At 37.0% G+C, this 14,953-nt stretch overlaps 1 protein-coding gene across 4 annotated transcripts; it reads left to right on the forward strand.

Annotated features, from left to right (window-relative positions):
- The first annotated feature begins 77 nt into the window (after window positions 1–77).
- On the forward strand, window positions 78–10,374 carry LOC125950470 (transmembrane protein 132E). 4 transcript variants are annotated; one of them, XM_049678481.1, is made up of 15 exons: window positions 79–447; window positions 826–1,033; window positions 2,537–3,443; window positions 3,522–3,704; window positions 3,772–4,009; window positions 4,183–4,326; window positions 4,408–4,610; window positions 4,684–5,002; window positions 5,061–5,308; window positions 5,372–5,564; window positions 5,731–6,337; window positions 6,415–6,649; window positions 6,717–6,816; window positions 6,891–7,802; window positions 7,906–10,374. In XM_049678481.1, exons 2-15 carry the CDS (start codon window positions 994–996, stop codon window positions 7,918–7,920), a joined length of 4,344 nt encoding a protein of 1,447 aa, XP_049534438.1. In that variant the 5' UTR covers window positions 79–447; window positions 826–993; the 3' UTR covers window positions 7,921–10,374. The 4 variants fall into 4 exon arrangements, with proteins under 4 accessions (XP_049534440.1, XP_049534438.1, XP_049534436.1 ...); XM_049678479.1 differs by having other exon boundaries at window positions 79–339; window positions 785–1,033; XM_049678480.1 differs by having other exon boundaries at window positions 79–339.
- Window positions 10,375–14,953: the final 4,579 nt, after the last annotated feature.

Consider the following 14,953-nt stretch of genomic DNA (forward strand, 5'->3'; position numbering starts at 1 on the left):
CCGATTGTTGTGGTACTGATAAATAGGAATTTTTGAGAGCAACACGGAAAACTGGAAAAGCGAGTTAAAAAGCCCGAAATTGGAAAATTCAGAAAATCACTGACGGGAAGCAGTTTTTGCAGGAAAACTCAAGCGCACTTCTGATTAAACTCAACTTCAGCGCCACCTTTATGCGCCTGGACAACTGCCTCAGCAGCAAAATAAATATTCACGAAACTGGCCACACCCGGGAATTCCGTAAGGAAAAGCGCTGAAGAAACGCTGGAAAAACATTGGGAAATTGCTTCGGAAGTTCGGAAAAACGATTGATGGACTTCCATGGATGCAGAAATTGATAAGGTGAGTATTTCCGTGCCCGAGCGTGGTCTTGATTTTTCGGAATGCGCCAGGATGGATGATGGATAGCGCCAAGATCGAGGAGCAAAAACGATACGGGTGGCTATTTTTGTGAGCAGTTCGTTGAATTCTTTATAATTTCTGGATTGTCGAAAGTGAAAGTGATTACACGAAGGCACAAGGATTGGAGGACAAAAATGGTGCGTGTTTTAACTTCGGTGGTTGAGCCCCGGAATCAATGCAATTGAGCTTCGGTTTCGACCTGTTTTTGTGCTGCGCGACGAACTGGACGAGTAGGAGATTCTTGTCCATAACGCTCGCCACCACATGAAACGGAAGGAAAAAATCGATAAACAATTCACTCGGATGGAGAAAGGCAGGAGGCAAGAGAACTTCAGGACGCAATTAACGAGAGAAGTTCTTCGTCTCTGATGTGAATTTGCCGTAGGTGTGGTGCGGTGGTTTGCGATAATGCAGTGTTTTTTGCAGTTCAAAATCCGGGGAAAATGTGAACAAAATTGCAGTTGCAAGTGCTAAGAAAAAAGAAGATATCACCCGTTTGTCTCCGCTTCGCTTCTCCGTGAGCAGGGGCGAGCCATCGAGTGAATTGCAAAGAACAAAAAGTATCCTGGTCCGAGTCGTAGGCGTATTCAAAACATGAAGAAGTATCAGGGGATCCAACTTTTCCTTTTCATTGGTAAGTACCCGAATTTCTCCTCCGATACGGATAGACTCAAAGAATAGCATTAAATAAAAACCAAAATGGTAAAAGTTAAACTCCGCTTCAGATTCGTGCAGCGCTAAGGTATAAATCAATATTTAAAATCCAAACTTTGCAACGTATCCTTTTTCAATTAAAAAAGTGGTCTACCCTCATATTGATGTGCACTTTTTACCACATTTTAAAATCAATGGTTTGTCAAAAGGCAATTGTTTGCATGATAGATAAATGGAGCAAACATTATCGTAAATACTACATCGCACAAGTTTACTTTTAATATTCAAAAATGGTGGCTCCAGGATATGGCCTAAAAATCACATTCATACACTTTTTTGGGTATAATCTTTAAGTCGGCCCTAACTCGCGTTCCTCGAATGCGTAGTGTGATACCTAGCTCACTTCTGGCGGTGGCATTACATGAGAAAACTATTTTAAGAGATACAGTTAGTGTTACCATTCTCGTATCTATGCTTAGCTAGTTCATTTGTTGATGACCCAGTTTAGCAAATGCTTTTCCGATTGCGTTCTGTCGTTTTAGCACACCCAAATGCAACGTCGTCTCAATTCAACTCTTAGAATATAGGCAATAGCTACATACTTTCAATCAGTTGATTTCACATTAAAATCCAAATTAGTATATATATCACCATGTTTATTCTTTAAAAAATTCTGTTAACACCTATTATAGCCTAATGCGCTATGCTCTGTTCTACTGTCTGTTCTACATCATAACATCATCACGTTGAGCACACGATGAAAGATGCTCTTGACTCCGAAGGAACATGGTGGTTTAGCAAAAAATAGAAACAACTTTGAGGCGTGTGTGTCGGGAGAAACACTTGAGCGACGGATTCCAAAACGAATGCAATTACAACGACTTGAAAGTAGACAATCGCTATTCACTACACTGTTTGTCTCTACGAATATATTGAGTACTTAAAACAGCCAGGAGGCACTTCGATGTTTCCTTCTATTCGTACTCTTGACTAAATTAAGTGACAAAAGGCACTTCTCCGAACCACTTATTCAAGTAACAGATGTTGATCAATTATCTTCCTATGATTTATGGTGAATGTATCGAGAATTGCTTGCTTTTGTTTATAAAGAAAATTTTGCTGCCGGAATTTAAGTATTCAAATGCTAAAAGTTTGTATTGACGCAACGTTGAGAAAAATTCGAATGGAGTAGATAAAAATGAACATCTTAGGGCTAGATATATTTTCACTATAGAATAATTACTTTCGACGACGCTATATTTTCTGGTGAATTTAATGCTTATAGAAAATAATTATTCATTATTGAAATCGTTTTAGTATGTGTTTTTGTTTATGAATTAGTACAGCGCTTCTCGTATTGACACAGATCACTGTTCTGCATGAGTTATATATTTCAGTTTATTTTTGTTCGACTATAACTTAATACTTTCACGTTACTATTTCAAATGATGTGTATGTTGTTTTATTTATTTGTTCCTTCAAGCTAATTTAAGCATATCATTCTGCGTGGAAGTCCACTTTGAAACACCGGACAGCGGATTTTTTCTCAAACATTCTCCGCGACAAAACGCTTTAACATCAGCATCATCCTCATCATCAGCATTAAGCAACAAAGCACGATTCAGTGGCAGTGGATCCGTCCTGTCGACTGATCGTTTCACGGTGGTACAAACTAGCCAACCTGTATCTATTCGTGCCAGTTACGGTCCGTTTTCGACCAAACAAACTGTACCGGCACGATATATAGTACCTGACGTTCTGGATTCAGCCATTACCGACTCTGGCTCTCAGAATGCAACAGCAGCGCTCATAGATCTACAGCAATCTAATCTTCATTTGGACATTTCTGCACACGTGGTTAAAAATGTAATTGCTCGTGATTCACCTGTGTTACGCGTCTTGTTTCACGCGGGTGCTGATCCAGGTGGTCATGTGCAGCGCCAAAAAATATGCGTTCTTCTTCACGCGTCATCGACTAATAGAGTGCCATTGAAGGGACGATGTATGCCAGAAGGCGAAGATGGAGTGTGTGTCGCAGAGGTAATCATTCCTGCAAACTGGTGGCCTCCACTTCCCGCGCCGGAAAGAGATGGGCATTCTAATGGAAATCCACCGAAAAGCCCTCAGCGTATCGTGCAAGTATCGTATAGCGTTTTTGAACCCCCGGCTCGCAGTCCAGAACATTGTGAACCAAAGGTACAGATTCAACCGCTCACGCCATTTGCCAGAATCCCGCTCGTTCAGTCGCAACTACCATATAAAGAACTGCGAGCCGACGATACATTGACTATGATGATTCCCCAACAACCTCTGTATCCAATGTCAAAAATTCATGTTCCGGTTTTTTTGCATCCTGAGCCAGAACAAAATATCGCAGTATTTATTGTGAGGTACGTACACACGTATTTGAAAATATAATGAGTACGGTATTATACAGTCCACTTTGTGTTAATGATAAACATTGATAGGGCTCGCGTTAAAGCAGGAATGCGAATACTTGGTGCCACGGCGTCCTCTGATGAATGGAATGTTTCGGTTGAAAAAGAAAACACAAAGCATACTGTAGCACGTGTTACAGCTTTCCGTAAAGACCAAGATCCCGACAGTCCCGCAGAAACAAACCGAGCTGGTTCAAGCGCATTTGAAAATCGGTAAGTAGTACCTGTGTCATATTCGTAACAACGTTTCGATTAGCTTTATTCTATTTTTAATTAACAGTGTTTTGGAAATCTTCTCGTGGATGCTCGAAGTGGCAAACGATACCAAGGAACACTGGGACGGTGGTAGAATTATATGGTCCGTGAGTTATGTGCATGATGGACCTAAGTCAAAAGATCTCTCTTCGGAATTAGCAGTAGCTTCAAGCACAGCGACGCATGAGGAAGGGCGGAAAAAGATAGTGGCAAAAATTGAGATACAAAAGGATGATATACAAGCTGTGCTGCCCATAGCCAAGGTAATTGTTACAGTGATATTGCTATAAGTAGCCTCTTTTACAAGATCTATTAAAGACTTATTATAGATCAATATTTGCACAACGTAATTGTTTATAAGCGACTTTTAGTGCTGTTAATGTTACGTTCACGACGTATACATGTTTTGTTTATTATTCCTTTTTTCGTGGATTAGAATTGGGAACTTATGAATACTGCAGTTTTAACTGGACGGCAGGTTTCTCAGGCGATGAAGGTATTTATTGTTTCTCAAGCCGGCAAGGTAGCAGATGTTACTTTACAGAGCTCCTGCACAGCAGAAGACGAGAGTGTGATTAAGGTAAACTTTTTTCTCATGTTTCTATCGCCTCTCAACGAATTGAATATAATTATTCTCGTGTTTACTTCCAACACACCGTAGGTATCTTCGTCCTGCAGTTCTGTCTACGTAGACGGGTCAGAGGTAGGCGGCTCATCGAATGCGTCTGTTTTGGTTAAATACGGCACATATACAGGTCTTGCGAGGTTTACTGTATGGATGCCCGAATTTCCACTTGAAGTTTCTGTTGCTGATTTCCGATTATCACAGATCAAAGGTTGGAAAATTCCCGAGGATCAGAGCACGTACGTAAAAGCTTGTACAAAATAAGTAAATTTCAAAACTAACCAGTGATGGGTGGATTTATCTATATAACAGAATGAATGCAAAAGGCAAACTACGCAAGAAGCGTGCCTATGGTAGCGGCTGGGATAACCATGGAAGTGACTATGTCAACGGTGTGTCCTCAGATCGTAGTGTTTGTCGTGCTAGATACCAACAGAGCCCCGTGGAGGTCTACGCACGATTCCTAGCAGTTGATCAAGATTCTGGGCGAGTTAGTTATTTAATTTCAAGACGAACTGGTCTTCGAGTTACAGATCTTGTTCAACCGTTGCTTCGTGTCGCTGATCCAAAGATTGCAACACTTCGGGGTCGCACCTTGCAAGGACGAGCGATGGGTCGCACCGATGTTCAAGTATGTTACATAGAATAATAAGTTATACAGATAATTTACGAAACATATTTTTTTCTAGGTTCTTTCTCCAATAACTGGGCGAGTTATAGGAGCCCGAGAAGTTAGAGTTGGCAGTGATAAAGTCACTATCACAAGACTACAAGTAAAAGTAGTCTCTGGATTGCAGCTATCGATTACTAATGATGCTACTATTGAAAATGGTTACATTGCGGAAACATCCGTGACCCGAAAATTAACAGCCCAGTATCAAGAGGGACTGCTAGATATTGATCTAGAATTTTCAGACGGATCACGAACTCCGCTAAGGTTGGTATTATGTGGTTATGCTTGTTTAAATTTATGAGTAATGATTTGCTTTTTTTTCAATAGGGACATTTCCGTGGATGATTACTTTTTGCTAGTAGAAAGTTTGGACACCGAAGTCGTTGCTTTTGCTCCAATGCTTGCTTCACATCATCCACGCGTGATTGCGGTTGGTGAGGGTAATGGAGAGTTGCTTCGTGTAACTTTACTGCTCTCAGAAGAATGCCGTTTGCGACGAAATTTACCTATATCCAAACAGGTAAATGTGAAAGTGAATGGTTATTCCTGATCTCTTATTTCACTATTGGTCTGTTATTGTGCTGCAATCGAGACATCCTTATGAATATATTTAAAATGTGTATAACATTTGTATAACATTTCTATCACATTTTTGAATCGTTAATAATATTTTCATAACTTTCTAGGGTATAAAGGGATCATTTGGCCCTCTTGTAAGTGCTCTCGCAATGGTGCATGTTGACTTCAGTGGAACGGAGATTAGCACTCGCCCAGACACAGTTCAGAATGACGGTATTGTTGGAAGAGATCGTAGTAAATCTGGACGTGAACTTAGCGACTTGGAAGATATTTTAATAGGAATACCGTTGAAGGATGATAATGGGCATGCAATGGAAGCTGCAGTTCAACCTTCCAGGCAGCACCATCACGATAGCGCTATTGTCACTGGCGATCATTCTGGGAAAGTAGGAAGTTTTACTTCAAACAAGAGTATGGTTCATGCTGATGCGGCCACTCTTGAAATTGGAATGTATATTGTGCTAACAGCGTTTTGCCTAGCGATTGCTGTGTTTGTGGTGTCCTGCGTAGTATATGCTTCGAAATATCGACCGGTAACAATCGACGTAAACGGTGAAGCTAGCGTACGTGACGGCATGGGTAACAGTATTTTAGATGCTGTTAAGGGATCCGAATCATATGCCACAAATGCTCACGATTGGGTTTGGCTAGGCCGTGCTACGATGGATCGATGTAATGTAGAAGCAGGATCAGATACCGTTGGTAATTTTAGAGGTGAAGTATTGAAATTTCTGCTTTGATATAAATATAAATGTAAATATTACAACATTTACTCGCATTTCCTGTTTTAGATTCGCGAATGCATATTTTTAGCAATCCCATGAATCCTAAGTACGGAGATGCGGACGAAAGCATAATACAAATCAATAGCTTTGATAACCCAAATCATATACAACTGCCATCATCTACTGCTATACCATCACATAACAGTCGTTTGGGAAATGTTGGGTGTGTTAAAAATGAAATCAACTCACCGATTAATTCTTCCACTTACAACAAACGGAATCGTTGCCATGATGTTATAGTGTAAGATTTCGATAATTATACTCTGTGTATGGCTTCGCTAATAACATATTTTTATGTATAATTTTAGTGAAGAAGTACCTCCACCACCTCCTCATGCTAAGGTAACAGATGCATCAGATTATCGCCCGCCAGTCCCTCCGCACAGGAGCATGGCTAGTGGATCTAGAGTAAGAGCAATTTAAAGGGTCATATCATTGCACATGAGTTCATAGATCATTTCTTTTCTTTATATCTACTACAGCAAGCCCCGGTCGAAACTCACATTTTGGTAGAAACTCCTAAGCAGAACCTGAATCGACACTCTCGGAATAGTGTTACGGGACCAGGAGTAGGAGGTTGCTCAGCTACAAATCCAGCATTCGAGATACAACTCCAAAAAGCCCTATGTGCACAGCAACATAATGGCGGTCATTTGCAGAAACACAAAAATACAGGACACTCCATTAACGTACAACAAAAATATTGGCAACAGCCAAAGCAAATGGCGGGCAGGCGGGCTACAAATCGATCATCAAACATTTTTGAGGATTTGGGGATTTCGATTGTCGCTAAATCCAACGATCCGATTGACAATTCAAGAGTACAAAGAAGACTCCCGACAGATTTGCACATGGCAGAACGCCTAGTAGAGCAGCATAACGCCCAACAGATTGCATTTAAATTTGATACAATCAATCCCCAAAAGCATCATTTAACGTTAGAGGAGCAAAGCCGATCACAAGTCGATCGCGCGCACTCATCGAATAAAGATGATACTACTACCGGGCCCCAACACCCAACCCAACAGCTAATAGGAGGTGAATTCAGTAACATTCCAAAAAACTGTCCAAATGGAGAGCCCAGCAACTGCACTGCTAATCCAGAATGCTGCGATATAAACGACACTGAAAATGTGCTTGTAAAACCGTTACACAAACATACCAAGAATCAACCCATTGCAATGAAAGGTGTGTCGGACACTATTGAGGAAATAAGCTTTGCAACAGCTCTAAGTTCTCAGACTGAGCGTAAGATAAATAGAAAACCAGCAGTGGTCGGAAATCCAATGTTTTCAACCACACCGGATAGTGAAGTTGGCCCAGGGGAAAGCCTAGGATTGGATGACCTCGATATGGACTATGAACAAATCATGCATTACTTCGATAATTTAAAGGTAGGTTATAAAAATGTCAGCATTTATTGATTGATGTGCTTTGTTTCTTTGCTTTATTCGTTCGTTGAAATACCATATAAATAGCGTTGATTTCTATCCACAGGAGTCGAATGCCTGAGTGCAGGAGATCATTGCAAAGATTCGCGAAATTCTATCAACGTTTCATCAACAATACAGGAGCGTAACAAAATCTCCAATAGACAGTCCATCATTTATTCCTGCCATCAACGATCCTAATTTTGAACAGTTCTTTGAACACTTAAGTGAATCCTACGCATAGGACAGCTAAGGCTATCAAAATCAGCGTCCGTGAAACATTTTATGTTTATATCTATTTTATGCTTTACCTGAGATTGAGCTTTTAGGTTAAACATATGATTCTCTTAATTTTATCTTACTTATATTTATCGTGTGCCATATCACCTATTATGGTTTCTACACAACGGTATTCTTCACGTCTACAAAATAAACCAGTGCCAGCTTTTAATTTAATTATTAACGAGGATTATTAACACATACTGTTAGTGTGGCATATGTAACATAATCGGTTATTGCTTAATCTGAACACAACATACGTTATTGGCGGAATAGGGCATGTATTAATTTGTGATCTCACATTATTTGTTTTTTAATTGCTATAGTTTAATGCTCACTTACTTTACACTATGTTTTGAAGTTAAATAATTTTAGCTGATCTAGCTAAACACAAATCAAACTGACTACTGATCAATCATTGTTATTCAGTCTAATGTTTCAATGTATAGTGTGATTTGGTCCTATATCCTACGACAATGTTGATGGTGATGATGCTGATAGTTGAAATTAAGACGGAAAAAATGTTTGATATAAGCGACTTTGCAGTGATCGGTAAAAGAAGGTTCATAATGTTGATAACAAAACATGGTTATGAAGATAAACATCTGGTTCAGTCTTGCATTATATGCATTATGCAATTATAAATCCTACTGCAATGTAAAAAACATAGATATTCCAAATCAAAACATCCTTTCTTATTTAATATTCATGCATCACGTTTGATCCATTATTTACTTTAAAAGAAAACACGTTCATGAAAAAACTACTCAAACGTAAGCTTTTTTTCGGCAAAAGGATATAATTGTTTCAATTTGATTTCTGAATTAAACTGTATTACATATATTACTCAGTATCTAGTCAAACTATTAAAATAATGATAATGATAAGAGACTTTTTAAAATATTATGAACCGTCGAAAGATCGAATAATGAAATGAAATCTATCGATTCTCTAAAAGAATGCATGGAAAATAGAAACAAATTGGAAATACTAACGAAAAAATAGGGGAGAAAAAATACATAACTGCGGTTAAGTATAAGAGCTAAATATTGTGAAATATAAATTATAATACGAAATAATTATTTGTCGCAAGTGCAGTTTGTGAAGTATAAAAACTGCATACGGTAATAGTTGCTGTTACGATTTTGATTTGTTTATCTCTAGTTTATCGTTAGGCAATGTGGTTTTGCAACGTGTGTGCAGACTGCATTGCGCACTAACCTAACTACTCAGGAAGAATAGGAGAGAACGCCTATCTTGAGTACCATAAAGCATGTTTCAGCCTAACATTTTAAAAGGGGAAAATAATTTAAAGAAAAATGTTAGGATTATTAATGTGTAAGCATTTCAGCTTATTTCCAGTTTCAACGAAACAATATGTATTAAAAATTTCATTTTTGAAATAGCTATGTTTTAATTTATAACCTACTGCATAGTCATCAATGCATGATCGAAGAGCCATATTTCGTTTTGACGTAACAGCCACTAAATAACATCAATCTAGATGTTTCGTTTCAACATTGAATTTACTTTTCAACTTTTGCTGTTCTAAGTTACTCATATTTTCATAGCGTGCGTCTTTTAGTTCCCTAGAATTAGTTCTCATTCCTTCACGTTGAAAGTAATATAATACTCAGCTTAGACAATTGTGTTACTAAAGAAGATTTTTATGAACAAAGTACAATTTGGCCGTTTTCTTTTGTGTAAGCAGTTACACTTTATGAATTCAATTAATCCGTATGTAAGCAAGATGTGGGAAAGAAAGTTGCACCATACAATGCAACATATTTAAACATGCATAGAACTACTTTAGAGTGCTCACCTACTCTCTTTTATGCACTCAGTATCTATAAAAGATAATGGAAAACAAAGAATATAACAAAAACAGAGTAACACATGACACCCAAGATTAATAAGTTTTTTTCCTCTTTTACGTGAGAGTTCTCATTTTTTGTGTGCAAATTGGTTGAAAAATTAGAGTCATAATATCAAACTTCTTGAAATTTTTAGCAAATGAAAACAGAATAATTTATTGAATCGCCAAGAAATTTTTAAAAGAGATGATCCTTTTTAACCTACAGGTTTTTTTTTCGGGTATGGGGTGGTCATACCGCAGATCTGTTGAAAACCATGTAAAACCTTATGTAGAAAATGTAAATATTGCCACAAATGCATCGTGTATAATATAAAGTATCAATCGATGTTGTCTACGAATTTCACATATTTGTTACGGCTATAAACAGGCGTCATTATACAATATATTGTAAATAAGAAATTATTTCAAATATATACTAAATACATACATGCCTCACCAGAATCTAGGATAAACATAAATTTTCTATGTGTAAGCATTCTACAATATGTATTTTTTGCGAGTATCAAAGGAATTGTAGAAAATGAAATACAATTCTAGGCGAAGTAATCGGACACGTTTAAAGGGCAGCAGAGGAAATAGCTAATAATAGCTAATAGAGAGCATTATTATTATAAGTATGTCATAACATTACACTAGAATCACCGAATGATTCTGCTTTTACATGACTTAATTTTCCTTCAATGCATGCCGATTTTTTACGCCGCTAATGAAACGAGAAACCTCTAGCTAAAATACCAAATATGAATGACCACGATGTAAATGATTTATGAATGAGCTTGAATATACATATTAACCGCGCTGAAGTCAATGAACAAAACAAATGAAGAGAAATTGTAAACTAAGCTTACGTAATATGTAGTCGTAATAGATGCCGATGTCGGAAAATGTTAAAGCTTTTGCTCTGCGAATATTACTACAACCGTGAGAAGAGTTGACTGGTACGAAAAGTCTAACAGAAATCGCGGTAAATAAATGATTGGTCATTGTTTATAGCTATAGCAACAGTAATTCCAATCAAGAATTGAGAAGATATGCGAAAGATACCCTTGCATTTATAACACCTGGATTGAGACATCGCTGCTATGTGTGAAAGCAACGATTGATAGTATGTATGCATGTATGTATGTATGTATGTATGTATGTATGTATGTATGTATGCGTGCTAGTGTGTTTGTCAGAGTGCGCCTGTGATGATGTATCCAAGTATGGTTATGAAAAAGGATACACTCTTGTCACATTCCTAAGAGTTGCGAGCATAGGAATTTTCGTAAAACTCGTTGTGCTCTGCAAATAACCGGCAATCGCTAACATCATACTTAATAAGCTATCAAGTAAAATACACACTCCATCCATAACGACGAAATAGTTCTCCAGCTCCTCTGAATGGAATATTACAGACAGCCAAACCAAAGGCATGATTGCTGCATTTATGAAAACATATTTCATGAACATCTATGTTTACTAATGCTATTCTTATTAACCATAAAAAGTACACCCGATTCAATATCAAAGAAGTAGCTAGAACCAGAATGAAAAAAATCATATTGCAATGAAATGGAAAACAGCAAAAACGGTAACGGGAGTGTGTGGCTTGCAAAACCCTATTTACTGTGTGCATTAAATCAAATAACTAAATGCATATTAACCGCTGCTACTGGAGTGCTTTTTGCCATTTGCTTCAACAAAACAAAGAACAAAAATGTGAAAAATTGCTGAAACTATCGTCGTCGTGCGAAAGCTCCAGGTGTACCTCCTGCAGGTAGGAAGGAAGAGGAAGAAAAACCCCTGTAAAACCCCTACCTGAGTTTAAAAATATATGCCAAAAACTTCCTAAAGTCGACAAAAAAGGGATAAACAAATGCAAATGCTTAAACAATCGCTCCTCATTTAAAAAGAGATGTTATTATACCAACCTATCAGCATTTATAAATCTGTAATTCAGATCTAGACATGTTTTGCTACTGCTACTTAAGTGTTCTTCTTTCTCGCTAATTTTTTTTATAGTTTAAAGATATTTCATTTTTTTTACAAAATTACTCTTTTAATCGAGTATATGGAAATGACAACATCTTTTGCAGTCACCACCGATCTTTTTTTCACTTGAAGTGCAAAAATAAAATATTTAACCTGAGTTGGAACCCATTGTTTGTTGTTTCAGATACAGACAGGTACAATGTAATAAAGGACAATTTACCGTGACCTTTTCACTCATACAGCATCGGACAAAATTTTACAGCAATATACAGTTTAACTTGATGAATGTTTAAGTAAAGTATTTAATTTTACTTTTTATATCTTTTTTTTACTTAAACATTCGGCTTGTCCGTTCGTATTATGTAAAACAATTTTTTTTATGAAGACGCTGTCCAACATACTACTGGGTCCAAAAAGTAAGGTGACATTGGATGTATTTTGAAAGTTGTTTAATTTTTCTTCCAAATCTATTTTTTTGCCATCAATGTAATCCCTCCCAGACACAATGCACTTATGCCGACGAATTTTCCAGTTTTCTAAACACGCGAAAATGTCGGCTTTAGGAATGGCCTTTAACACCTTTTTCGCAGCGGCTTGAATCTGCTCTATCTTGTCAAAACAGTGTCCCCGGAGCGAAATTTTGGGCTTGTCTAATAGCCAGAAGCCAAATGTAACCAAATCCAGAAGCCAAATGTAACCAAATCAGGCGCATACGGTTTTATCGGAACGATATGAGTGAAAATATTGGCAAAAAAGTCACAAAAAACCAACGAAGTGTTAGATGGTGCATTATCGTGATCAAACACTGACGCGCTTAAGATGAAAAACATCCTTCCAAATGTAATTAGCGGATATGTTTGATATGCCACAAAGTCTCTTGTTGTTAATCGACGGTTTTCCAACATCAAATCTTTGATTTTTTGGACGTGAGTTGCATCGATTGACGTTGGTGGTCGTCTAGAGCGTTCTTCCTGTTCAAAACGTTTCCGACCCTCCTGGAAGTCTTTCCACCAAGTGTAAATATTTTTTATTGACGTAGTATCGTCACTAAAGACATTCTGTACCATTCGCATTGGTATATTTGCAGCAGAAAAAATATTTCTAATGCAAATTCTTTGTTTAAAAATTTGCGACATGGAGAAAAACAAAGAATGCACTTTTAGCAGTTCACAAACAAATACGTATCTCAAACACTAGTGAATATTTTGAAGTGAAACTTGCCATGGTTGTCAATCACAGTGCTGACAACATATAAAAAATACAAAACTAAAGATATCCTTTTACGCGGGCAATTTGGACACCGTGTCACCTTACTTTTTGGACACAGTAGTATAATATCAAAATAGTCCAATACCACTGGTTTGACAAACTTTGCGCCGTACAAGATTCTGCGTTTTTTACCTTTCAGGTTTGTTTTAATCACAAATCATTTTTTCAAACTCTTGATTTCTTTTTATTCATGTGTTAGTTGAATTGAAAAATTGAAATTTCGGTTATTTGAAGAAACTCATAGCCTAAAGAAAGTGTTTTTTGTGTTTTATTATACGACAAATTTGTTGTTAAATATTGTTTAAAGCTTTTAATTAATTACGACATTTCTTCAAATAAAACTTTTGTGTTTCTCCTCAAAAACGTTTCGTCTGAAAAAAAAACGCAAAAATGTGCCTGTTTTGCCCAAAGTAACGTTATCCTAGCAATGAAATATTCCTAATGAAAGAATGAATCGGTATTAAGTGGATAAACAACAGAATAAACTGTGAACTCTCTAACTCGAAGAGAGCATAAGAAAAGCGCTTTTAAGTTGCTGCGTAGGAAAAATGAATGTTGCAGCTGTATTGTTACTTAATTCAACACAATTACTTAACAAACACAAATTGCACATAACTGCAAATACAACAAACGGGGTACTCATGAATCCATGGAGCATTAGCAAATGAACACATATACCAAACAACAAAGAATAATAAACAAAACAATGCTTGTATAAAACGCGTTTCATTGACGAATATGTGAAAACTGCTTCCTGCGAATCAAGAAAGATAATAGTACATTTCATAGTTCTCTGCCGCAATGATTTGCTCATTTTTAACGAGTAATACGTGAAGTAAGTATGTAATTTTTGTCTTGCAAAAAAAGCTTTCCTTATTCTGTCATATGCCTATAATATGTGTTAAAGTTTGCTTTAGTATCACTTTTGAAATGATTTTCTGAATTCATGAATAATGAAATTATTTTGCTTTCTTTTCTGACCGTATATGTTTCTTGAATTATTGTAGCCACTATACAAGTGCGAACATTTTGTATTTAGTTTAACTCTAGTCTGTACTGTAGCAATAGACGCAATACGTCATATGGAAAAATATGATTTGTGAGCTATGAGATTCCAAGAAAATTGTAATAGTACAAAACACATAAGAACATAGAAATACTATATCTAACCACAGAAAAACACACTTTTGATGTTAAGTTTATCCAGTATGGATAAATTTATTATATGTGTTTAGTTGATTGTCCTGTAACTTCTATGCGTATTTTCTGTACTACTAACATAGTCTAGGTGTCCATGGGTGCGAGGTAGCCAAAATATGTCCTCTCAGATAAGGAAAATAACAATGCAACGATCAATTTGCTAATAGCTTTACTTGCACAAATTAATGTAAGAAGGAACGACGAAATCATAAATGGACGAAAGGTTGCAGAGCTTCGCTTAAGAACAGCTTATCATGGTTGCGATGCATGCAGATTCTTCATGAATAATCGATCACATTCCCTAAACATGATTAAAATGGCAATTATTTTTGTTATGTGTTAGTAAATCCGCCAAAGTATACTACTGTCATATGTTCTATTATGCTTATTTGTTGAAACTATAAAAATGGTTATTGTTAACGATTATAGCTAGTGTATGTACACTATTGTGACAATAAACACGGAGTGTTAATTTGCTTCGCTACGAGTTGAGCTACTTTGGTGCCACGATCTAGTG

The sequence above is a fragment of the Anopheles darlingi genome, chromosome 2 (genome assembly GCF_943734745.1).
Source record: "Anopheles darlingi chromosome 2, idAnoDarlMG_H_01, whole genome shotgun sequence".
In the NCBI taxonomy this organism is placed as follows: domain Eukaryota; kingdom Metazoa; phylum Arthropoda; class Insecta; order Diptera; family Culicidae; genus Anopheles; species Anopheles darlingi.